The 24,754-nt window shown below is 53.5% G+C and overlaps 1 protein-coding gene across 1 annotated transcript in view; it reads left to right on the top strand.

Annotated features, from left to right (window-relative positions):
• Positions 1 to 840: 840 nt before the first annotated feature.
• The window catches only part of LOC140193775 (cytoplasmic FMR1-interacting protein 2-like), an 84,155-nt gene continuing 60,241 nt past the window's right edge, over positions 841 to 24,754 (top strand). The window contains 9 exon segments of the mRNA XM_072250944.1: positions 841 to 1,028; positions 1,777 to 1,948; positions 4,265 to 4,354; positions 6,120 to 6,197; positions 12,349 to 12,450; positions 14,699 to 14,880; positions 19,597 to 19,693; positions 20,840 to 20,968; positions 22,262 to 22,771. Of these exon segments, the coding sequence (XP_072107045.1) occupies positions 1,832 to 1,948; positions 4,265 to 4,354; positions 6,120 to 6,197; positions 12,349 to 12,450; positions 14,699 to 14,880; positions 19,597 to 19,693; positions 20,840 to 20,968; positions 22,262 to 22,771 (1,305 nt within the window). The 5' untranslated portion in view covers positions 841 to 1,028; positions 1,777 to 1,831.

The raw sequence follows: 24,754 nt of genomic DNA, 5'->3' as shown, positions 1-24,754 counted from the left end.
CTGAGGGCTGTATGTGTGAGCGGAGGTACGAGCCTCCCCCCCCCCCCCACCTCCAGTTGATTGCAGAGGGCTTTGACCTCAGTACCTGCCCCCTCTCACTCATGTTTGAGTTTCTGCTGGAGGTTACAGCTTGGAAGTGGTTTGTCAAGCATCTTTGCTCTAGCTACAAAAAGCTGAATCTCCCAGTGGCCAGCCATTTTAATTCCTATCCCCGTTCCCATTCCAACATGTCAGTCCGTGGCCTTCTTCTCTGCCACAATGAGACCACCTGTAAGTTGGAAGAGCAGCACCTCATATTCTAACTGTGTGGCACGAACATCGATTTCTCCAACTTCTGGTTATTTTATTCCCCTCTCCCCTCTTCTTCAATTCCCCACTCTGGTCTCTAACTTCTCTCCTCACCTGCCTATCACCTCTCCCTGGTTCCCCTCCTCCTTCCCTTTTTCCCCATGGTCCACTCTGCTCCATCACGTTCCCCCTCCTTCAACCCTTAATCTTTCCCACCTCTCACCTCCCAGTTTCTTACTCCATCCCCATCGCCACCCAGCTACCTTCCCCCTCACCTCCCACCAGCCTGCTTGTCCTTCTTCCCCCTCCCCCACCTTTTTTACCCTGGCTTCCTCCCACTTCCTTTCCAGTCCTGATGAAGGGTCTCGGCCCAGGACACCGACTGTTTATTCATTTCCACGGACGCAGCCTGGCCTGCTGAGTTCCTCCAGCTGTGTGTGTTTGCAGATCGGAGCTTCCTCTCTTGCAACCCCACCCACCGCAGTGATGGCACCTGTGGTACTCGGTCTTCCTTCCTCCTCCCAACAGTTCAGATCACTGCCTGGCCCCTCGAGAGCCGACATCTGAACGGAGGGGAGTGGCGGAGTCTCTCCGAGGGCGAGGGTCGCAGCTGCTGCTGTCTCCCCCTTCACCCTGGCGCTGTTACTCTTCGCCACCCTCTCTCACCCGTGAGCCTCCTCCTACTTCCTGCCCCCTGGCTTCCTGCTGCTGCTCGTCGGCAGGTCGATCTGAGATCTGGAGTGAGTTCCATCGCTGTGTACCTCTCTCCTCGCACCCCCATCCCCCTAGCAAAACACCCCCTCCTTCTGCTTGTCTGTCTGCAATGGGGCGAGAAGAATGGGATGTAGCAGGGACAGAACAGAGGGGCTGAATTGCCTTGTTTAAGTGTGGTTCAGTGAGGCCTAGACATGCTGAGAGAGAGGGAGGATGACAGAAAGGGCGAGGGAAAGAGGAAGACAGGGGTGTAGGGGAGGGGGAGGGGAGTGAGTCTGAAGAGAGGTGAGGGAGAGGGAGGGGAGCTGGAAGAGATGAGAGGTACTGTAAGTGGGAGAGGAGAGGGAAAGGAAGGGGACAAGGGGTGTATTGTAGCAGATGTTTCCTGGTTGGATCTGGGACCTCCTGGTTCCTTACTTTACCCCCTCCACACCCACTCCTGCCCCCCTCCCCCTCTCTCCATCTCTACCTGACCACAACTTTCCCCCGAGGCCCCCCCTCGGACACCCATCTCCACAAGAGGAGAAAGGCTGGCAGTTTGGTGCTGGGAATCTGCACCCTGACCGACCAGTGATGTGTCCAACTAGAGGGAGATTCCCTGTGGGACTGAACCCGTGTAAAAGCGGGGGTCACGGCCAGATGGGTGGGAGAGGAGAAGCAGCCATGCTGGGGTGACGTGGACAGTGGAAGGAAGAGCTGGTGGTGGGTCTGCACCCGATCCACTGATGGTCAGTCAGAGACTTGAAACCGGTGTTGTTTCTCCCCCTCCCTCAGGGGATCTCTCCGTCTCCTCACCGGCGTGTGATCCGCGGGGACTCGGCCTATAGCCATGACCACGCACGTGACGCTGGAGGATGCCCTGTCCAACGTGGACCTGTTGGAGGAGTTGCCCCTCCCGGACCAGCAGCCCTGCATTGAACCCCCTCCCTCCTCCATCATGTACCAGGTACAGTACACCCAGCTGGGGGTGGGGATGAGGGGGTGAGGGTAAGCTTGTCCTCGGGGATCGTCACTACCCCCAGCTCGCTGCCAGTGGACACACTGTGTTTGCTGGGTCTGTCCCAAAGCACGGAATTTAACGTCTCCCCACAGCACTGGGTTGTCAGTCTGTGTCTGGCAGATCCCCGGATTAGACTCCCACTGTACGGGATGAGCCGAGAAGGGTTAGACTGTCACCGTACACGATGGCTGAGAGGGGTAAGGCTCCCACCGTGTGGGATGAGCCGAGAGGGGTCAGACTCCCACCGTACACGATGGTCTGAGAGCGGTCAGACTGTCACCGTACACGATGAGCCGAGAGGGGTCAGACTGTCACCGTGTGGGATGAGCTGAGAGGGGTCAGACTGTCACCGTGTGGGATGGCCGAGAGGGGTCGGACTGTCACCGTACACGATGAGCCGAGAGAGGTCAGACTGTCACCGTGTGGGATGAGCCGAGAGGGGTCGGACTGTCACCGTACACGATGGGCCGAGGGGTCAGACGGTCACCGTACACGATGGGCCGAGAGGGGTCAGACTGTCACCGTACACGATGGGCCGAGGGGTCAGACGGTCACCGTACACGATGGGCCGAGAGGGGTCAGACTGTCACCGTACACGATGGGCTGAGAGCGGTCAGACTCCCACCGTACACGATGGGCTGAGAGGGGTCAGACTGTCACCGTACACAATGGGCTGAGAGGGGTCAGACTGTCACCGTACGGGATGGGCTGAGAGCGGTCAGACTGTCACCGTACACGATGGGCCGAGAGGGGTCAGACTGTCACTGTATGGGATGAGCCAAGAGGGGTCAGACTGTCACCGTACACGATGAGCTGAGAGGGGTCAGACTGTCACCGTGTGGGATGGCCGAGAGGGGTCGAACTGTCACCGTACACGATGAGCCGAGAGCGGTCAGACTGTCACCGTGTGGGATGAGCCGAGAGGGGTCAGACTGTCACCGTACACGATGAGACGAGGGGTCAGACTGTCACCGTACACGATGGGCTGAGAGGGGTCAGACTGTCACTGTACACGATGGGATGAGAGGGGTCAGACTGTCACCGTGTGGGATGAGCCGAGAGGGGTCAGACGGTCACCGTACACGATGGGCCGAGAGGGGTCAGACTGTCACCGTACACGATGGGCCGAGAGGGGTCGGACTGTCACCGTACACGATGGGCTGAGAGGGGTCAGATTGTCACCGTACACGATGGGCTGAGAGGGGTCGGACTCCCACAGTACACGATGGGCTGAGAGCGGTCAGACTGTCACTGTACACGATGGGATGAAAGGGGTCAGACTGTCACCGTACACGATGAGCCGAGAGGGGTCAGACTGTCACCGTACACGATGGGCTGAGAGCGGTCAGACTGTCACCGTACACGATGGGATGAGAGGGGTCAGACTGTCACTGTACGGGATGAGCAGAGGGGGGTCAGACTGTCACCGTGTGGGATGAGCCGAGAGGGGTCGGACTGTCACCGTACACGATGGGCCGAGGGGTCAGACGGTCACCGTACACGATGGGCCGAGAGGGGTCAGACTGTCACCGTACACGATGGGCTGAGAGGGGTCAGACTGTCACCGTACACGATGGGCTGAGAGCGGTCAGACTCCCACCGTACACGATGGGCTGAGAGGGGTCGGACTGTCACCGTACACGATGGGCTGAGAGCGGTCAGACTCCCACCGTACACGATGGGCTGAGAGGGGTCAGACTGTCACCGTACACGATGGGCTGAGAGCGGTCAGACTGTCACCGTACACGATGGGCCGAGAGGGGTCAGACTGTCACCGTACACGATGGGCCGAGAGGGGTCGGACTGTCACCGTACACGATGGGCTGAGAGGGGTCAGACTGTCACCGTACACGATGGGCCGAGAGTGGTCAGACTGTCACCGTACACGATGGGATGAGAGCGGTCAGATTGTCACTGTACACGATGGGATGAGAGCGGTCAGACTGTCAACGTACACGATGGGCTGAGAGCGGTCAGACTGTCACCGTACGTGATGGGCTGAGAGGGGTCAGACTGTCACCGTACACGATGAGCCGAGAGGGGTCAGACTTTCACTGTACACGATGGGCCGAGAGGGGTCAGACTGTCACCGTACACGATGGGCTGAGAGCGGTCAGACTGTCACCGTACACGATGGGCTGAGAGGGGTCAGACTGTCACCGTACACGATGGGCTGAGAGCGGTCAGACTGTCACCGTACAGGATGGGCTGAGAGGGGCTTCAGTCCTTTCTGGAAGTTTCTCACTTGTCCTTTGTTGTCAGGCGAACTTTGACACCAACTTTGAAGACCGAAATGCATTTGTTACTGGGATCGCCAGGTACATCGAGCAAGCTACCGTCCATTCCAGCATGGTGAGTATTCTTGTCCTGAGAGGCAATGCTCTGGTGCGTGGGTGAACCTCCTGACCACCACGGGGTGTTCTTGTGGAAATGGTGAGTTTCGTGGTGTCTGTGGGGAGATCATGTGGTTTCAAAGTGAGGACCTAAAGGAATCTAGTTATGCATGTAAATCTCCAAGGCACTGAAGGCTGAGCAGCTAGTCCTGGTAACCAGGGTTGGTGTAGATGGTAATGATGTTTAGTCTGGGATGGCTTTGTGCTTTACAACCCAGTACCACCCTGGGGCACAAACCTGTACCAGCTTGCTGTCTGGTCATCCTCTCCCTGGGTTTCCCGGTGAGATTGATCACAGGGAGAAGTGAACAGGGTACAGAAAGAGGCCACTCAGACCTCAAGGCCATCCTGTTTTTCAGAGGCCGTGCCTGAGCCCTTGCACCCACCGTTACTTAGATCCAGTCACACTCCAACTCCAACACTCCCACATTTCCTCAGCTCCTGCCTGTAGAGAGGAGAGTCGTGGAGGTGCCCTCTTCCTATTCTTCTTCAGTCCATCACCCCGACTACGGCATCGGCTGCCAACAACAGATCGCCAGAGTCCTCTGTCCTGTGGTCTTGTGCTTTCATCACACTACTTCAGATGATTTCAGGACAAGGATCCTTCCTCTTTCAGGGATGAGATCTTTGGAGCTTCTGTTGGCATTTCTGTAGCTCTGGGTTGGAGTTGCTAGGCCCCCATGCCTGACCCATCTCCTTCCGCAGACAGGTTTGTGGAAGCTGAGGAGAAGTCTGCCTGTGTCCACCTCTTTCTCAGTCCCAGTGGCTCAAACTGGACTGGCTCAGGGAGTGCCACGGCCGACATGAATGAGTTGGGCCGAAGAGCCTGTTCCCACACTGATGGACTCACTGACTCCACGCTTCCGGGATCCTTCCAGGAGGGAAGCACTTCACGGTACCCTCGACAGTTTGAGGTGAGAGGCCCTCGATTGGTCAGGTTTGAGCCAGCTGTCTCTGTGATACACAAGCCAGGGTGATACGATATAGAGAGCAAGATGTTGCCCATGCTCTGCACAGCTGATGAGTCAAAGGAACAACACAGAGTGATACAGTTCAGCACCAGTGGCATCGAAGGAACTGCCAGTCAGTTTTGAACTCAATGTAGGACTGCTTCAGGACTCCAGCTCTGAATTTATCCCTGGAGGTTTACTCCCAAAGCCTTCTCCATGAATGGGAATAGCCACAAAGCAGCGGAGGTTTGGGATCATAATTTTCCTTCTTCTGGATGAGCTGCCAACAATGGTTGACCAGCCCCATCTGCCTGGTCAGTTTAAACCCCTCCCAACATTTAAAAGGTCTGTGGGTGAGCTGCAGAGACACTGGGGCTACGGGCCAGGTACAGATCGATGGGAGTCGGCAGTTGAATTGGACTGCTGAGGCACTGGGGCTACGGGCCAGGTGCTGGTAAACAGTTGCTGATGGTTAGCAGCAGGCTGAAGGGCCAAAGGGTCTCTGACTTAGTCTGGGTGAGCTGGGCGTTAACAGTCTCTGATTTAGTCTGGGTGAGCTGGGTGTTAACGGTCTCTGTGATTTCGTCTGGGTGAGCTGGGCGTTAACGGTCTGTGATTTAGTTTGGGTGAGCTGGGTGTTAACGGTCTCTGTGATTTAGTCTGGGTGTGCTGGGCGTTAATAGTCTCTGATCTAGTCTGGGTGTGCTGGGCGTTAACGGTCTCTGTGAGTTAGTTTGAGTGAGCTGGGCGTTAATGGTCTCTGTCTCGCTTCAGAACGAGATGCTGGACGAAGGTCACGAGTATGCAGTGATGCTTTACACGTGGAGGAGCTGTTCACGGGCCATCCCTCAGGTAAGGCTGGTCCCAGCACCGACCCTGTGGGGTATGTCACAGTCACTCAGAAAAAGACACCTTCATTCCCTTGACCTCTGTTTTGCCTGTTGGCTCCCTGACCCTGTCAACCCCTCCCCTCCAACCCACTGTGTAACAATTCTGAGTACTAATCTCAAATTCAATTCGATTGTCATCTGAATGTACATATATACAAACAAATGAAATATATTTCTCTGGTCTTTGAAACATACAGTATATCACACACAGCACATAAACCAAAATATTACCATAAATATGTTAATAAAATAGATTTCAAAAGGTATGTAGTGCACAGCACTAAAAATGGGAAACAGTGACGCTTGGATCAAGCGAAATATCAGAGTGAAACACTGCTGTGCCGCTCTGATTGATGCTGTTGACACTGTGAAACACTGTTGTGTTACTCTGAGACCGATGACATTGTAAAACGCTGTTATATCGCTCTGACTGATGCTGCTGACACTGTGAAACACTGTTTTGTCACTCTGAGATTGTCGATACTGTGTAATGCTGTTGTGACACTCTGAGGCTGTCAACACTGTGAAACGCAGTAGTGTCACTCTGACTTATGCTGTTGACACTGTGAAATGCTGTTGTGTTGCTCTGACTGAGGCCATCGACATAGTGAGAGTGTCACAACAGTGTTTCACAATGTCGATGGCTTCAGTCTGAGTGACAGTAGTGTTTCACAGTGTCAACAGCATAGGTCAGAGTGTCACAACAGTGTTTCACAGAGACGGTTAACATTGTGAAATGCTGTTGTGACACTCTGAGGCCGTCAACACTGTGAAACACTGTTGTGTCACTCTGACTGAGGCTGTCAACACTGTGAAACTCTGTTGTGACACTGAGCCCATCAACACTATAAGCTGTTGTGACACTCTGAGACTATCGACACTGTGAAATGATGTGACACACTGAGGCTGTCAACAATGTGAAACGCTGTTCTGTCACTCTCACTGAGACCGTTGACACTGTGAAACACTTGTGTCACTCTGACTGAGGCCATTGACACTGTAAAACGCTGTACTGTCACTCTCACTGAGAGTGCCGGTATTGTGAAATGCTGTAGTGTCACTCTGAGACCGTTGACACTGAAATGCTGTTGTGACACTCTGAGGCCAACGACACTGTGAAATGCTGTAGTGACGCTGTGACTGAGACCGTTGACACAGGGAATGCTGTTGTGTCACACTGACTGAGGCCATCAACACTGTAAAATGCTGTTGTATCGTTCTGACTGAGACCATCGACACTGAAGCACAGTTGAGACACTCTGAGGCCGTCAACACTATGAAACACTGTCTGTGAACATCAACACTGAAATGCTGTTGTGTTTATCTGACTGAGGTCGTCAACACAGTGAAACGCTGTTGTGTCTCTCTGACTGAGGCTGTGAACACGGTGAAATGCTGTTGTGACATTGAGATGGTGAAACACTGTAGTGTTGTTCTTACTGAGGCCGTCAACAACGTGAAATGCTGTTGTGTCACTTGGACTGAGGCTGTCAACACGATGAAATACTGGTGTGTCCATCTGAGGCCGTCGACACTGTGAAACGCTGTTGCATCACTCTGGGGCCGTTGACATTGTTCGCAGTGAGGGTCAGTGGAAAGTCGTGGTGAACTGCAGATACCCACGGAAATTAATCACCAAGGTTCAGCAGTTCCACGTTGGCATTGCAAGCTAGAGATAAAGTAAATCTGTTATCAAACTACTTTTAATGTCACCATGTGCAACCCTGATACAAACGAGAAAATCTGCAGATGCTGGAAATCCAAGCAACACACACAAAATACTGGAGGAACTCAGCAGGCCAGGCAGCATCTATGGTAAAAAAGTACACAGCTCCCCCTCCCACATGTAATCAGCAGCAAAGCAACAATCCCCCCTCCCACACCAGCAAGAAAAAGCGTCGACACCCCCCACCGAGTACTGAAGCATGCAGCAAAGCATCGATAAAGAGATAGACTTGCAGTACCTCAAAGACTACTTGTTCACCCGATATTTGACATGCCACAGGCTCTCCCTCTCTTCCTAATAAGGGAAAAAGAGGTGTCTTTATTTCACAGCAAGAGGGGAGACGTAACAAACAACTCACTGATTTATGATGTTAAAAGTCCGTTGCGTCGCTTTTTCCTATCACACAGCCAGAGATCTTCTGTCTCCAACATCTCCAACACCATCACACTGAGCATGGGGGCCCCCCAGGACTGTGTGCTCAGTCCACTGCTGTTCACTCTGCTGACCCACGACTGTGCTGCAACACACAGCTCGAACCACATCATCAAGTTCACCGATGACACGACTGTGGTGGGTCTCATCAGCAAGAACGATGAGTCAGCATACAGAGAGGAGGTGCAGCGGCTAACGGACTGGTGCAGAGCCAACAACCTGTCTCTGAATGTGAACAAAACAAAAGAGATGGTTGTTGACTTCAGGAAGACACGGAACGACCACTCTCCGCTGAACATCAATGACTCCTCCATAGAGATCGTTAAGAGCACCAAATTTCTTGGTGTTCACCTGGCGGAGAATCTCACCTGGTCCCTTAACACCAGCTCCATAGCAAAAAAAGGCCCAGCAGCGTCTTTGCTGTCTGCGAAGGCTGAGAAAAGTCCATCTCCCACCCCCCATCCTCACCACATTATACAGAGGCTGTATTGGGAGCATCCTGAGCAGCTGCATCACGGTCTGGTACGGAAATTGCACCATCTCAGATCGCAAGACCCTGCAGTGGATAGTGAGCTCAGCTGAGAAGATCATCGGGGTCTCTCTTCCCGCCATTACAGACATTTACACCACACACTGCATCCGTAAAGCAAACAGCATTATGAAGGACCCCACGCACCCCTCATACAAACTCTTCTCCCTCCTGCCATCTGGCAAAAGGCACCGAAGTATTTGGGCTCTCACGACCAGACTATGTAACAGTTTCTTCCCCAAGTCATCAGACTCCTCGATACCCAGAGCCTGGACTGACACCAACCTATTGCCCTCTACTGTGCCTATTGTCTTGTTTATTATTTATTGTAATACCTGCACTGTCTTGTGCACTTTATGCAGTCCTGGGTAGGTCTGTAGTCTAGTGTAGTTTTGTGTTTTTTTTTATGTAGTTCAGTGTAGTTTTTGTATTGTTTCATGTAGCACCATAGTCCTGAAAAACGTCTCGTTTTTACTGTGTATTGTACCAGCAGTTATGGTCGAAATGACAATAAAAAGTGACTTGACTTGACTTGACTTGTCTCCCGTGACACACCGATTTCCTGCTGGGACATCGACCTTCGGTCCGCCCATCTCCAGAGCCACAAGTTCCCGGAACTCCGAAGGCGAGCCGAGCTCTTAGGCTGTATCCTTGGCATGTTGGATAAAAGCCAGTCGTGAAACCCTGAGAGCGGTTCTCCTTCCGGCAAAGAACTGAAGTCAGGTCAGGGTCTTCAAAAGAACCCTGAAAGGGAAAATTGATATTAAAAATGGAAATAGAGCTGGTTCCGAAGGTGCAAGCAAAGAGTCACCGTTAGACGCCATTGTCTCCTCCTAAGCTCCTCCTCCCCATCTCTCTCTCCCCATCTCTCTCCCCCCATCTCTCTCTCTCCCATCTCTCTCTCTCCCCATCTCTCTCTCTCCCCATCTCTCTCTCTCCCCATCTCTCTCTCTCCCCATCTCTCTCTCTCCCCATCTCTCTCTCTCCATCTCTCTCTCTCCATCTCTCTCCCCATCTCTCTCCCCATCTCTCTCCCCATCTCCCTCTCCCATCTCTCGCCCCATCTCTCTCTCCCCATCTCTCTCTCCCCATCTCTCTCTCTCTCTCCCCATCTCTCTCTCTCTCTCCCCATCTCTCTCTCTCTCTCTCCCCATCTCTCTCTCTCCCCATCTCTCTCTCCCCATCTTTCTCTCCCCATCTCTCTCTCTCCCCATCTCCCTCTCTCCCCATCTCTCTCTCTCCCCATATCTCCCTCTCCCCATCTCTCTCCCCCATCTCTCTCCCCCATCTTCTCCCCCATCTCTCTCTCCCCATCTCTCTCTCCCCATCTCTCTCGCTCCCCATCTCTCTCTCTCTCCTCATCTCTCTCCTCCTCTCTCTCCCCATCTCTCTCCCCATCTCACTCCCCATCTCTCTCTCTCCCCCATATCTCCCTCTCCCCATCTCTCTCCCCAGTCTCCCTCCCCTATCTCTCTCTCTCTCTCCCCCATCTCTCTCTCTCCCCCGTCTCTCTCTCTCCCCGTCTCTCTCTCCCCCCGTCTCTCTCTCCGTCTCTCTCTCCGTCTCTCTCTCCCCGTCTCTCTCTCCCCGTCTCTCTCTCCCCGTCTCTCTCTCCCCCGCCTCTCTCCCCCCCGCCTCTCTCCCCCCCGCCTCTCTCCCCGTCTCTCTCTCCCCGTCTCTCTCTCCCCGTCTCTCTCTCCCCATCTCCCTCTCCCCATCTCTCGCCCCATCTCTCTCTCCCCATCTCTCTCTCCCCATCTCTCTCTCTCTCTCCCCATCTCTCTCTCTCTCTCCCCATCTCTCTCTCTCTCTCTCCCCATCTCTCTCTCTCCCCATCTCTCTCTCTCCCCATCTCTCTCTCCCCATCTTTCTCTCCCCATCTCTCTCTCTCCCCATCTCCCTCTCTCCCCATCTCTCTCTCTCCCCATATCTCCCTCTCCCCATCTCTCTCCCCCATCTCTCTCCCCATCTTCTCCCCCATCTCTCTCTCCCCATCTCTCTCTCCCCATCTCTCTCGCTCCCCATCTCTCTCTCTCTCCTCATCTCTCTCCTCCTCTCTCTCCCCATCTCTCTCCCCATCTCACTCCCCATCTCTCTCTCTCCCCCATATCTCCCTCTCCCCATCTCTCTCCCCAGTCTCCCTCCCCTATCTCTCTCTCTCCCCCATCTCTCTCTCTCCCCGTCTCTCTCTCTCCCCGTCTCTCTCTCCCCCCGTCTCTCTCTCCGTCTCTCTCTCCGTCTCTCTCTCCGTCTCTCTCTCCCCGTCTCTCTCTCCCCGTCTCTCTCTCCCCCGCCTCTCTCCCCCCCGCCTCTCTCCCCGTCTCTCTCTCCCCGTCTCTCTCTCCCCGTCTCTCTCTCCCCGTCTCTCTCTCCCCGTCTCTCTCCCGTGTCTCTCTCTCCCCATCTCTCTCCCCCATCTCTCCCTCTCCCTCTTTCTATCTCCCTCCTCTGCATCTCCCTCCCTCTCCCTCCATTCTGACAAGGAATTCCATCACATTTTGGTCAATGGGCCCGCAGAATACCCCCACTCTTCCCCCAATCATACCGTACCCACTGTACAGGGTGGTCTGCACCCTGACTGTTTCCTCAGGAAGACATCCTGAATGTTCTCTAGAAGTGCCCTTAGAGTCGATAAGCAAAGCAGCACCTCTACCAACAGCACAAGAGATTCTGCAGATGCTGGAAATCCAGAGGAACACACACAAGATGCTGGAGGTCAGGCCTCATCGATGGGTAGGAATAAATGGTCAACCTTCTGGGTCAAAACCTTCCATCAGGACTGGAAAGGAAGTACAAGCTGGCAGGTGATAGGGGAGACCAGGTGAGGGGATGAAGTAAGAAGCTGGCAGGTGATAGGTGAGACCAGGTGAGGGGATGAAGTAAGAAGCTGGCAGGTGATAGACAGAAGAAGGAGTCTGAATGGACAAGGGAGTGGGCCATGGGAGAAAGGGAGGGGCGCCACAGGGAGGGATCAGTAGGAGAGGAGAAGAGAAGGGGTAAGATGGGGACTGGAAAAGGACAGAAAAGGGAAGTGGGGAAATGATCTCAAACTGGAGAAATCTCTGTCCAAGCCGTTACGCTGGAGCTTACCCAGAGGTGTTGCTGCTTCACCCTGAGAGTGGCTGCAGAAGGGGAGGCCATGGAACGATATGTCGGAATGGGAATGGGGATTAGAAATGGTTGGCCGCTGGAAAATCTTCCCTGTTGCGGATGGAGCAAAGCTGAAAGAGTTGGAGAAGGTTGATAAGTGCTCTCAGAGGCCGCCTTTCGAGCATACCTCTGATTTAATGTTTACCACAGTCCCCTGATCAGCACATTGTTTAGGGTTGATGTACAGCCCCCACAAGCAATTCTGCCCTGGGGGGACCTTACACATGCTGTATCATCAGTTTCTGGAGCTAAATGCTCTCCCTGTCTGCTACCCAGGTCAAGTGTAACGAGCAGCCGAACCGGGTGGAGATCTACGAGAAGACGGTGGAGGTGCTGGAGCCTGAGGTCACCAAGCTGATGAAATTCATGTACTTCCAGGTAAAGAGAACCGGGCCAGCCTCACCCCTCCCACCGTGTGACCCTCCCTCAGTACCAGTCCTCCCACAGTGTGACACTCCCTCAGTACCACCCCTCCCGCAGTGTGACCCTCCCTCAGTACCACCCTCCCGCAGTGTGACCCTCCCTCAGTACCACCTGTCCCGCAGTGTGACCCTCCCACAGTACCACCTGTCCCGCAGTGTGACCCTCCCACAGTATCACCCCTCCCGCAGTGTGACCCTCCCTCAGTACCACCCCTCCCGCAGTGTGACCCTCCCACAGTTCCCACAGTATCACCCCTCCCGCAGTGTGACCCTCCCTCAGTACCATCCCTCCCACAGTGTGACCCTCCCACATGTGACCCTCCCGCAGTGTGACCCTCCCACAGTACCACCCCTCCCACAGTGTGACCCTCCCACAGTGACCCTCCCTCAGTACCACCCCTCCCACAGTGTGACCCTCCCTCAGTACCACCTCTCCCCCAGTGTGACACTCCCTCAGTACCCGCCCCCTCCCACAGTGTGACACTCCCTCAATACCACCCCTCCCACAGTGTGACCCTTCCTGAGTAACACCCCTCCCACTGTGCGACACTTCCTTAGTACCACCCCTCCCTCAGTGTGACCCTCCCTCAGTACCACCCTCCCGCAGTGTGACCCACCTTCAACACCACCCCTCCACAGTGTGACACTCCCTCAGTACCACCCCTCCCACAGTGTGACTCTCCCTCAGTACCACCCTCCCGCAGTGTGACTCTCCCTCAGTACCACCTCTCCCCCAGTGTGACCCTCCCTGAGTACCACCCCTCCCACTGTGACACTTCCTTAGTACCACCCCTCCCTCAGTGTGACCCTCCCTCAGTACCACCCCTCCCACCGTGTGACTCCCTCAGTACCACCCTCCCACCGTGTGACCCACCCTCAGTACCACCCCTCCACAGTGTGACCCTCCCTCAGTACCACCCCTCCCACAGTGTGACCCTCCCTCAGTACCTCCCTCCCGCAGTGTGACCCCTCTCTCAGTACCACCCCTCCCACAGTGTGACCCTCCCACAGTGTGACCCTCCCTCATTATGACCCTCCCTCAGTACCGCCCCTCCCTCAGTGTGACCCTCCCTCAGTGCTGCCCCCTCACAGTGTGACCCTCCCTCAGTACCACCCCTCCCTCAGTGTGACCCTCCCTCAGTACCCGCCCCTCCCACAGTGTGACTCTCCCTCGGTACCCGCTCCTCCCTCAGTGTGACCCTCCCTCAGTACCGCTCCTCCCTCAGTGTGACTGTCCCTCAGTACCGCCCCTCCCACAGTGTGACTCTCCCCTCAGTACCGCCCCTCCAACAGTGTGACCCTCCCTCAGTACCACCCCTCCCACAGTGTGACTGTCCCTCAGTACCCGCCCCTCCCACAGTGTGACTCTCCCTCAGTACCGCCCCTCCCGCAGTGTGACACTTCCTCAGTACCACCCCTCCCTCAGTGTGACTCTCCCTTGGTACCACCCCCCCCCCCCACAGTGTGACCCTCCCTCAGTACCACCCCTCCCACAGTGTGACCCTCCCTCAGTACTACGCATCTCACAGCGTGACCCTCCCTCAGTACCACCCCTCCCTCAGTACCACCCATCCACAGTATGACCTTCCTTCATTACCACCCCTCCCACACTGTGACCTTCCCTTAGTACCACCCCTCCCACATTGTGACCCTCCCACAGTGTGACCCTCCCTCAGTACCACCCCTCCCACACTGTGACCTTCCCTCAGTACCACCCCTCCCACAGTGAGACCCTCTCTGTGTGACCCTCCCTCAGTACCACCCCTCCCAGTGTGTGACTCTCCCTCAGTACCACCCCTCCCACAGTGTGACCCTCCCACAGTGAGACCCTCTCTGTGTGACTCTCCCTCAGTACCACCCCTCCCACAGTGTGACCCACCCTCAGTACCACCCCTCCCACTGTGTGAGCCACCCGCAGTACCACCCCTTCCACACTGTGACCCTCCCTCAGTACCACCCCTCCCACAGTGTGACCACCATCCCTCAGGACTGCCCCTCCCACAGTGTGACCCTCCCTCAGTACCACCCCTCCCACAATGTGATTCTCCCTCAGTACCGGCCCCCCCCCCCCAGTGTGATCCTCCTTCAGTACTGCCCCCCCCCCAGTGTGACCCCCTTACTACCCACCTCTTCATGTAGCCCTGGTGTGGTTTTGTGTCTATCTGTTGGGGTGACCCATTTCCCGTGTTTCCTCCTGACCCCAGCGCAAGGCGATTGAGAGATTCTGCAGTGAGGTGAAGCGCCTGTGTCATGCTGAGCGTCGAAAGGACTTCGTCTCCGAGGCGTATCTGCTGACCCTCGGCAAGTTCATCAACATGTTCGCCGTGCTGGATGAGCTGAAGAACATGAAGTGCAGCGTCAAGAATGACCACTCTGCTTACAAACGGTCAGTCAGCAACCCCAGGGCCATTCAGCCTGTCAACACTCACACAGGTATAGGGGGAGGCTTTTCAGCCCATTGGCCATCACATTGACCATGAGTCCTTAAGACATAGGAGCAGAATTAGGCTGTTCAGCTCATCGAGTCTGTTCTGCCATTCCATCATGGCTGATTTAATTTTCCTCTCAACCCCATTCTCCTGCTTTCTCTTGTAACGTCTCACTAACCAAGAACCTATCAACCTCTGCTTTAAATATACTCAATGACAAGGTATCCACAGCCATCTGTGGCAATGAATTCTACACCTTCAACACCCTCTGGTTAAAAAAATTCCCCCTCATCTCTTGTGTAAGTAGATGCTTCTCTGTTCTGAGGCTGTGTCCTCTGGTCCTTGTCTCCTTCACTACTGGAAACGTGCTCTCCACATCCACTCTATTGAGTGCTTTCAATGTTCAGTAAGTCATCAGGCCAGTGAGCTCAGGATCAAAGCCACCACATGTTCGTGGGATCATTCTCGCAAACCCTCCTGTATACCCTCTTCAATGCCAGAACATCTTCTCTTCGATAAGGGGCCCAAAACTGCTCACAACCTCTGTACATCCAACAAAAAATGCGAAACGCCTATGGCATTCCCAGCTCGACTGTGTGAAGAGATTCCCAGGCAGACAGAGGGAACAGATGTGCTCAAAGACTTACAGCACCCCCACAGGGAACGTGTGTCCTTCAACCGCTCTCAGTAGAGGCACAATTCGGGATCCTGGAGGCTGGGCGACTAGAGTCGAGGCTAGTGAGTGAGCCACATTATCCCGACTGATGAAGGCCAGCACATCTCTGCAGCCCCTCCACGTCCTTACAATGAGGTGACCAGGCTGAACACCATACTCCTAGTATGGTGTTTTGTAGTGTCGAGTCAAGTGAAGTTGATCGTTATTTAGTTGTATACATGGGCCATATGTAATGTTTATAACCATATAATGTATATGGAGACAAGACAACGTTTCTTCAAACCAGGTGTAAAGCACAGTAGTACCTATGACACACATAACACAGGATAACTTATGAAGTCAAGGATAATACCTACAGGTGAATTACACAAAAATAACAAACTAAAGTGCATTAATATTAAATTCTGTAAGGTGTGGAGCAGATTAACCAGTGACATTTCGAATACGATGCAACTGGGAGTTCAGAAGCCTCATGGCCTGAGGGAGGATGCTGTTTCCCATCCTGACCGTTCTTGTTTTTGTGCATCGTAGTCTCCTGCCTGATGGTGGAAAGTCAAAGAGGATACTGGATGGATGGGTGGGATTCTTGATAATAATAGAGCTGCAACATTACCCGGTAGCTCTTGAACTCAATCCACTGGCTAATGAAGCCAACACACCATTCACTTTCTTAACCACCCTGTCAATGTGTGCAGACTTTGAGGGATCTATGGGTGTGGACCCCAAGTTCCCTCTGTTCCCCCACACTGCCAAGTCTCTTGCATTTAGCCCTGTGTTCTGCCTTCAAATTAGACTGTTCAAAGTGAATCACTTCACACTTTTCCAGATTTAACTCCATCTGCCACATCTCAGCCCAGCTCTGCATCCTATCAATGTTCTGCTGTAAACTACAACAACCTTCTACATGATCCACAAATGCACCAACCTTCGTGTGATCTGCAAATTTACTAACCCATCCTTCCACTTCTTCATCCTAGTTATTTATAAAAACCACAAAGAGCAGGGGTCCCAGAACAGATCCCTACAGAACACCACTAGTCACCGATCTCCAGGCAGAATACACTCCATCTACCACCACCCTCTGCCTTCTTTGGGCAGTCAATTTTGAAGATGTTGCCAATCAGGTCCCTCTTAAACCTTTCCCCTCTCGCCCCAAATCTATGTCCTCTGGTTTTCTGTTGTCTCCATGGTGTACTTACACGCAGCATATCAACTAAAATATTACCATCATTAAGTTAAATTAAAGGCATCTGTTAGTCTTGCGAGACCATAGATCTGCGCCTGGAAGGTCTTCACTCTCCAGGGCGCAGGCCTGGGCAAGGTTGTATGGAAGACCGGCAGTCCACCCTCCATGCCACCGATGTTGTCCAAGGGAAGGGCAAGGGCCGATACAGCTTGGCACCAGTGTCGTCGCAGAGCACTGTGTGGTTAAGTGCCTTGCTCAAGGACACAACACGTTCCCTCGACTGGGGCTCGAACTCTTGACCTTCAGGTAGCTAGTCGAATGCTTAACCACTTGGCCACATGCCCACATGTTATTAAGTTAATGAAGTATAATTCAAAATGCATACATTGCACAGCACAGGTAAGCAGTAAACAGCTCGCTGTCCTAGTGATGAGACCTTGGTGATGACAGCCTGAGGGAAGAAACTGTTTCCCAGTCTGACAGTCCTAGTCCTGATGCTCCTGTACCTCCTCCCTGACAGTGGAGGGTCAGAGAGATTGTGGATGGGTGGCAGGGATCCTCGACCATGCCTCAGGCCCTTTGTCTGCAGCGCTTCCGGGGAATGTGACAAGTAGTGAGCTGGGGTGGGGGGAGTGATCCCGGTGATCCTCTCATGGCTCTTACTGTGGGATCCTGTGGTCCGGTGCCTTGCAGCTTGCGTTCCAGACTCCGATGCTCATTTCCATCGGTCAGGTGGGAATATTCAGAATTTTGCAGCTCACCTTCAGACTCAAACACACCAGTGAATAATGACCTAGTCTGCCGAACCTCTCCCTGGAACTCCATCGAATCCCAGCAACATCCTCAGAAATCCTTCCAAACTCATGATGTCCTTCCTCACGATGAGAAACATCGACCAGAACAGCACAGGAACAGGCCCTCCCACCCTCAGTGTTGTACTGAACCAGTTAAATTAATAATCAAATGGCCAACTAAACTAATCCCTCTGCCTACACAATGTCCATATCCTTCCATTTATCTCACGATCATGTGCCTATCTAAACATCTTTGAAAAGTCTCTAATGTCATCTGCCTCTACCTCCACCCCAGGCAGCTCATTCCAGACACCCACCACTCTCCCTGTAAAACAACTTGCCCTTCACTCCTCCTTCGAAATTACGCCCTCTCACCTTAAATGCAAGTCCTCTGGTATGAGACATTTGAACTCTGGGAAAAAGCTACTGTCTGCTCTATCCATGTCTCTTGTAAACCTCTATCCGATCTCCCCTCAGTCTCTTGTAAACCTCTATCCGATCTCCCCTCAGTCTCTTATAAACCTCCATCCGATCCCTCCTCAGTCTCTTGTAAACCTCTATCCGATCTCCCCTCAGTCTCTTGTAAACCTCTATCCGATCTCCCTCAGTCTCTTGTAAACCTCTATCCGATCTCCCCTCAGTCTCTTGTAAACCTCTATCCGATCTCCCCTCAGTCTCTTGTAAACCTCTATCCGATCTCCCCTCAGTCTCTTGTAAACCTCCATCTGATCCCTCCTCAGTCTCTTGTAAACCTCTATCCGATCTCCCCTCAGTCTCTTGTAAACCTCTATCCGATCTCCCCTCAGTCTCTTGTAAACCTCCATCTGATCCCTCCTCAGTCTCTTATAAACCTCCATCCGATCCTTCCTCAGTCTCTTGTAAACCTCTATCCGATCTCCCCTCAGTCTCTTATAAACCTCCATCTGATCCCTCCTCAGTCTCTTGTAAACCTCCATCTGATCCCTCCTCAGTCTCTTGTAAACCTCCATCTGATCTCCCCTCAGTCTCTTATAAACCTCCATCTGATCTCCCCTCAGTCTCTTATAAACCTCCATCTGATCCCTCCTCAGTCTCTTGTAAACCTCCATCTGATCCCTCCTCAGTCTCTTATAAACCTCCATCTGATCTCCCCTCAGTCTCTTGTAAACCTCCATCTGATCTCCCCTCAGTCTCTTGTAAACCTCTATCCGATCTCCCCTCAGTCTCTTATAAACCTCCATCTGATCCCTCCTCAGTCTCTTGTAAACCTCCATCTGATCCCTCCTCAGTCTCTTGTAAACCTCCATCTGATCTCCCCTCAGTCTCTTATAAACCTCCATCTGATCTCCCCTCAGTCTCTTATAAACCTCCATCTGATCCCTCCTCAGTCTCTTGTAAACCTCCATCTGATCCCTCCTCAGTCTCTTATAAACCTCCATCTGATCTCCCCTCAGTCTCTTGTAAACCTCCATCTGATCTCCCCTCAGTCTCTTGTAAACCTCTATCTGATCTCCCCCTCAGTCTCTTATAAACCTCTATCTGATCTCCCCTCAGTCTCTTATAAACCTCTATCTGATCTCCCCTCAGTCTCTTATAAACCTCTATCTGATCTCCCCTCAGCCTCTGCTATTGCACAGAAAACAACCCCATTTGCCCAACCTCTCCTTGCGGCACATGCCATCTAACCCCGGCAACATCCTGGTGAACCTCTCCTGTAATGGCGTGACCAGACTGTGTCCAGCACTCCAGGTGTGGACTAAGTAGAGTTTTGTAAAGCTGCAGCATAACTTCCTGACCTTTGAACTCAATGCATGAATAATAAAAGTACGCATTTCATAAGCCTTCTTAGCCACCCTATCGACCCGTACCACCAATTTCAGGGGACTGTGACCCTCTGCTCATCAGTACTGTTAAGGGTCCTGTGTTTGTCTCGGGGAGGGGGGTGTGGGGTGTGCGTGACCACTGTGAGATGTAGTGTGGGTGGGAGAGGGGCGTGTTCCCACACACTGATCGACGTTCTTGCCCTCCAACACCTCAGGGCCGCTCAGTTCCTGCGGAAAATGGCCGACCCTCAGTCGATTCAGGAATCTCAGAATCTCTCCATGTTCCTTGCCAACCACAACCGCATCACCCAGGTGGGCAGTGAGGAGGGGCTGACAGTGTGGGGGAGATGGAGAGGGAGGGGCTGAGAGGGTGGGGGAGATGGAGAGGGAGAGGCTGGGGGAGATGGAGAGGTTGGAGGGAATGGAGAGGGAGGGGCTGACAGTGAGGGTGGGGCAGATAGGGTGGGACTGACGGAGAGTTAGGGGCTGAGAGGGTGGGGGAGATGGAGAGGGAGGGAACAGAGAGGGTGGGGCTGACAGAGAGGGAGAGGCAGATAGTGAGGGTGGGACTGACGGGGAGGGAGGCACTAACAGAAGGTGGGGAGGATGGGGAGCATGGAGCTGACAGGAAGGGTGGGGGAAATGAAGAGGGTGCTGGAGACAGTGGGGGGGCTGACGGTGAGTATGGGGAAATGGAGAGGGTGAGGCAAACAGGAGAGAGTGGGGGAGACAGAGAAGGAGGAGATAATGATGAGGGTGGGGCTGTCAGGGAGGGGAGGGGAGATAGAGAAGGAGGGGCTGATGGTGAGGGTGGGGCAAACGGGAAAGGGTGGAAGAAATGAGGAGGGGCTGACAGGAAGTGTGGGGAAGAGAGAGGTAAGGGCTGACAGAGAGGATGGGGAACAGAGAGGGAAGGGCTGACAGGATGGGGAACAGAGAGGGAAGGGCTGACGGGGAGGGTGGGAGAGACAGGAAAGGGTAGGGCTGATGGAGAGGGTGGGGTTGACAGTGAGGGTGAGGTAAACGGGTGAGGGAAGGGCTAATGGGGAGAGTGGGGCTGACAGGTGAGGGTGAGGTAAATGGGTGAGGGTGGGGCTGTTGGGGAGGGAGGTGCCAATGGTGAGAGAGGGGCTGATTGTTAGGGTGGGGGCAGATAGGGTAGGGGTAATGGGTGAGGGGTGGAGGTGGTAGTGGTTTTTCCCAAGGTTAGCTGTTGTAGAAGAGTGACTTGGGTTGGCAGGAGACAGTGAGGGTCTGAGTAGGTGACAGTGAGGGTGGGGTCCCACCGATCTCTCCCTTCCGCAGTGTGTAAGAGTGGGGGTGATGGTGTGGGTGGGAGAGACGGAGAGTGTGGGTGGGGGAGATGGCGAAGGTGGTGTGGGAGAGATGGGCAGGGTGGTGATGGTGTGTGTTGGGAGAAGACTGCTGCCCCACTCTCTCCCGCTTTCCCCTCCCTAGTGCCTGCACCAGCAGCTGGAGGTGATTCCTGGGTACGAGGAGCTGCTCGCCGACATCGTCAACATCTGCATCGACTATTATGAGAACAAAATGTACCTCACGCCCAGCGAGAAGCACATGCTACTCAAGGTCAGCCTTGGCGAGCGAGGGTGCTGGTGGCAGGGGTGGCAACAGAGACCGTGCTCGGATGCCCTGGGTGGGGTCATGCAGGAGAATGTGTAGGGAGAGGGGACACTGGGGAGCGTACTGGGTGAGGGGGGTGGGGAGAATTGTGCTGGGTTGGGATAGGGATTCGCTGGGTGGGTATGGAAATTGATTCACTGTGTGGGTGTGGGGACTTGTTAGTTGGGAGATGTAGATTGCTGGGTTGGGGGGTGTGTGGAGATTCGCTGTGGGTGTGGGGACTTGCTGGGTGGGAGATGTAGATTGCTGGGTTAGTGAGGGGTGTGGAGATTCGCTGTGGGTGTGGGGACTTGCTGGGTGGGAGATGTAGATTGCTGGGTTAGTGAGGGGTGTGGAGATTCGCTGTGGGTGTGGGGACTTGCTGGGTGGGAGATGTAGATTGCTGGGTTGGGGGGTGTGTGGAGATTCACTGTGGGTGTGGGGACTTGTTGGTTGGGAGGTGGGAAGTGTAGATTGCTGGGTTGGTGAGGGGTGTGGAGATTCGCTGTGGGTGTGGGGATTCGCTGGGTGGGAGGTGTGGATCGCTGGGTTGGGGGGGTGTGGAGATTCACTGTGTGGGTCTGGGGATTTGCTGGGTGGGAGGTGGGAGGTGTGGATCGCTGGGTTTGGGGGTGTGACGATTCATTGTGTAGGTGTGGGGATTCATTGGGGAATGTGTTGTCAGTTGTATCCAGGGGGTCTGTGAGTGGAGAGGTCCCACTGCCCTCACAGAACTCTAGGGACAGAGGTAGCAAGGAAGTGCATAGGTAGGGAGGGAGGGAGAGAGAGGGAGAGGAATGAAGGAAGAGGAAGACATACAGAGGGAGGGAGGGAGAGAGAGGAGAGGAATGGAGGAAGAGGAAGACATGGAGGGAGGGAGAGGAATGAAGGAAGAGGAAGACATATGGAGGGAGGGAGAGAGAGGAGGAATGGAGGAAGAGGAAGACATATGGAGGGAGGGAGAGGAATGAAGGAAGAGGAAGACATGGAGGGAAGGAGAGGAATGGAGGAAGAGGAAGACATATGGAGGGAGGGAGAGAGGGAGAGGAATGGAGGAAGAGGAAGACATGGAGGGAGGAAGAGAGAGGGAGAAGAACGGAGGAAGAGGAAGACATGGAAGGAGGAAGAGAGAGGGAGGGAGGGCAGATGGATGGAGGGAGAAGTTCCATGAGTGGAACTGGCGGTGTTTCCTCATTGGGTGGAGGGTGTGGTGGGGGGGGTCTCTGGATGGGGTGCTAACTCTACCCTCCCTCTTGCCAGGTGATGGGTTTTGGCCTCTACCTCATGGATGGCAACATCAGTAACATCTACAAACTGGACACCAAACGTCGCATCAACTTGAGCAAAATTGACAAGTTCTTCCGGGTGAGGCAGGGGGCAGCTGTCACCTTCCAGCAGCCAGACATCCCGAGGCCCAGGCACCCAGAGGAGGAGGTTCCCTCCCTCCCGAAACACCCTCCCACCCCCATCCCTCTCCTCCTTCACTCCCTCCCTCCCCCACCCCTCTTCTCCACCTCTCTCCTCCTTCACTCCCTCCCTCTTCACTCCCTACCTACCCCACCCCTCTCCTCCCTCACTCCCTCCCCCCCACCCCACTCCTCCTTCACTCACTCCCTCTTCACTGCCTCCCTCCCCCACCTCTCCTCCTTCACTCCCTCTCCTCCCCCACCTCTCCTCCTTCACTCCCTCCCTCCCTCCCTCCCCTCACCTCTCTCCTCCTCCACTCCCTCCCTCCCCACCTCTGTTGACTGCCACCAGGGTCCACCCATTGTTGTCCACTGACCCTGTGGTGGGTGGGAGCAGTGGAAGAGGTGAAGCCTTCCTATTCCCGAGACCCCACCCCCTTTCAAGAGACTGAGTGTTCTGACCCAGGGGTGGAGGGAGTGGGAGGAGTAGGAGTTCGAAGCGATTTGGTATGTCACCAAAGACTCTTGCAAATTTCGACAGATGTACCATGGAGAGCATTCTGAATGGCTGCATCTCCATCTGGTATGGAGGGGTCAGAAAAAGCTGCAGAAAGTTGTAAACTCAGCCAGCTCCATCATGGACACTGGCCTCCCCAGCATCGAGGACATCTTCAAAAGGCGATGCCTCAAAAAGGTGGCATCCATCATGAAGGACCCCAGCACCCAGGACATGGCCTCTTTGCTACCATCAGCGTGAGGTACAGGAGCCTGAAGACACACACTCAGAGTTTTAGGAACAGCTTCTTTCCCTCCACCTTTCTGAACGGATAATGAACCCATGAACACTACCTCACTACTTCTTTTCCTCTTTGCACTACTATTTAATTTAATTTGTTATATCTAGAGTGTTTCTTACTGTAATTTATAGTTTATTATTACATATTGCAATGTACTGCTGCCACAAAACAACTGATTTGACAACATATGCCAGTGATATGATTCCGATTCGAAGGGGACAAGATGGTGGGTGGAAGGGGGAGTGGGATGCTTGACAGAGACCAGGACGGTGAGTTATAAATCCCCAACACCTCGCTCGCTGCCAGCTTGGCAGACCAGGTTTCCAGACTGGTTAATTTCCAATATACACGTGTAAAGGGGAACGAGGTAATTGTTACTCCGGATCCAAAGGAGCACAGATAAAAACATAATAAGATAAAGAACACAATGATAAAAGAACACAATAAATATAAAAATATAAGATAGCTTACATACACAGATTGTTTGTATGTCCATAAAGTGACGCTAGGCACAGGAGTGTCTGTACATAAGGTGACTGACAGGAAATGATAAAGTAGTGGTGGTTGGGGGTGTGGAGGGGTGGGTTAGTGGGTGGAGGTGTTGATCAGCCTTACTGCTTGGGGAAAGTAACTGTTTTTGAGTCTGGTGGTCCTGTCGTAGATGCTATGTAGCCCTCCACCCTGATGGGAGTGGGACAAACAGTCTATGAGCAGGGTGGGTGGATCCTTCATGATGTTTCTGGCACCTTTCTGTATACTTGACCCTGAAGGCAGGTGTGCTGGTGATGCGTTGGGCAGTTCTGACCGCCGCAGTGCAGTTTCTGTCCCATGCGACATGTTTGGATGCTCTTCACTGTGCATTCACCGGATGGGAGGTGGGTGGAGCTGGCAGCAACTGAAGTGAAGAAGAACTCAAGGGGCCGAGTTGCCTCGTTTGAGCAGTCTGCGAGAACAGGCCTGGAGACCGAGACCAGGGGGTCTGCGAGAACAGGCCTGGAGACCGAGACCAGGGGGTCTGCGAGAACAGGCCTGGAGACTGAGACCAGGGGGTCTGTGATCCGGCAGAAGTTTGGGGCAGACAGTCAGAATCAGGTTTATTAACACTGACCCACAGCTCATGAAATTTGCTATTTGGTGGCAACAGTGCAGTGCAAAGACTTAAAAATCATTAAAAGTCACAAAAACTAATAAGCAGCACTAAAAAGGAACAGTGTGATCCAATGACGAAGGGAGGGATGCTGTTCCTACAACAATGAGTGTGTGTTTTCAGAATCAGAATCAAAATTCAGTCTCAGATTTCAATTTCAGAAATCAGGTTCAAAATCAAAATCAGGTTTATTGTCATTGACATATGTTGTAAAATTTGTTGTTTTATGGCAGCAGTACTGTGTAGTACGTGCAGAAGGGCTATCATTTGCAATTAGAAATATAAAGAATTACGTAAATAGTGCAATAAGGGAGCGAAGTCGTGAGGTGGTGTTCATGGGTTCATTGTCCGTTCAGAAATCTGACAGCAGAGGGGAAGAAGCTGTTCCTCAATCGTTGAGCAT

This window comes from Mobula birostris, unplaced genomic scaffold (genome assembly GCF_030028105.1).
Source record: "Mobula birostris isolate sMobBir1 unplaced genomic scaffold, sMobBir1.hap1 scaffold_841, whole genome shotgun sequence".
Classification (NCBI taxonomy): Eukaryota; Metazoa; Chordata; class Chondrichthyes; order Myliobatiformes; family Myliobatidae; genus Mobula; species Mobula birostris.
The sequence above is the reverse complement of the archived record's forward strand: the minus strand, read 5'-3'. Positions and strand labels throughout refer to the sequence as shown.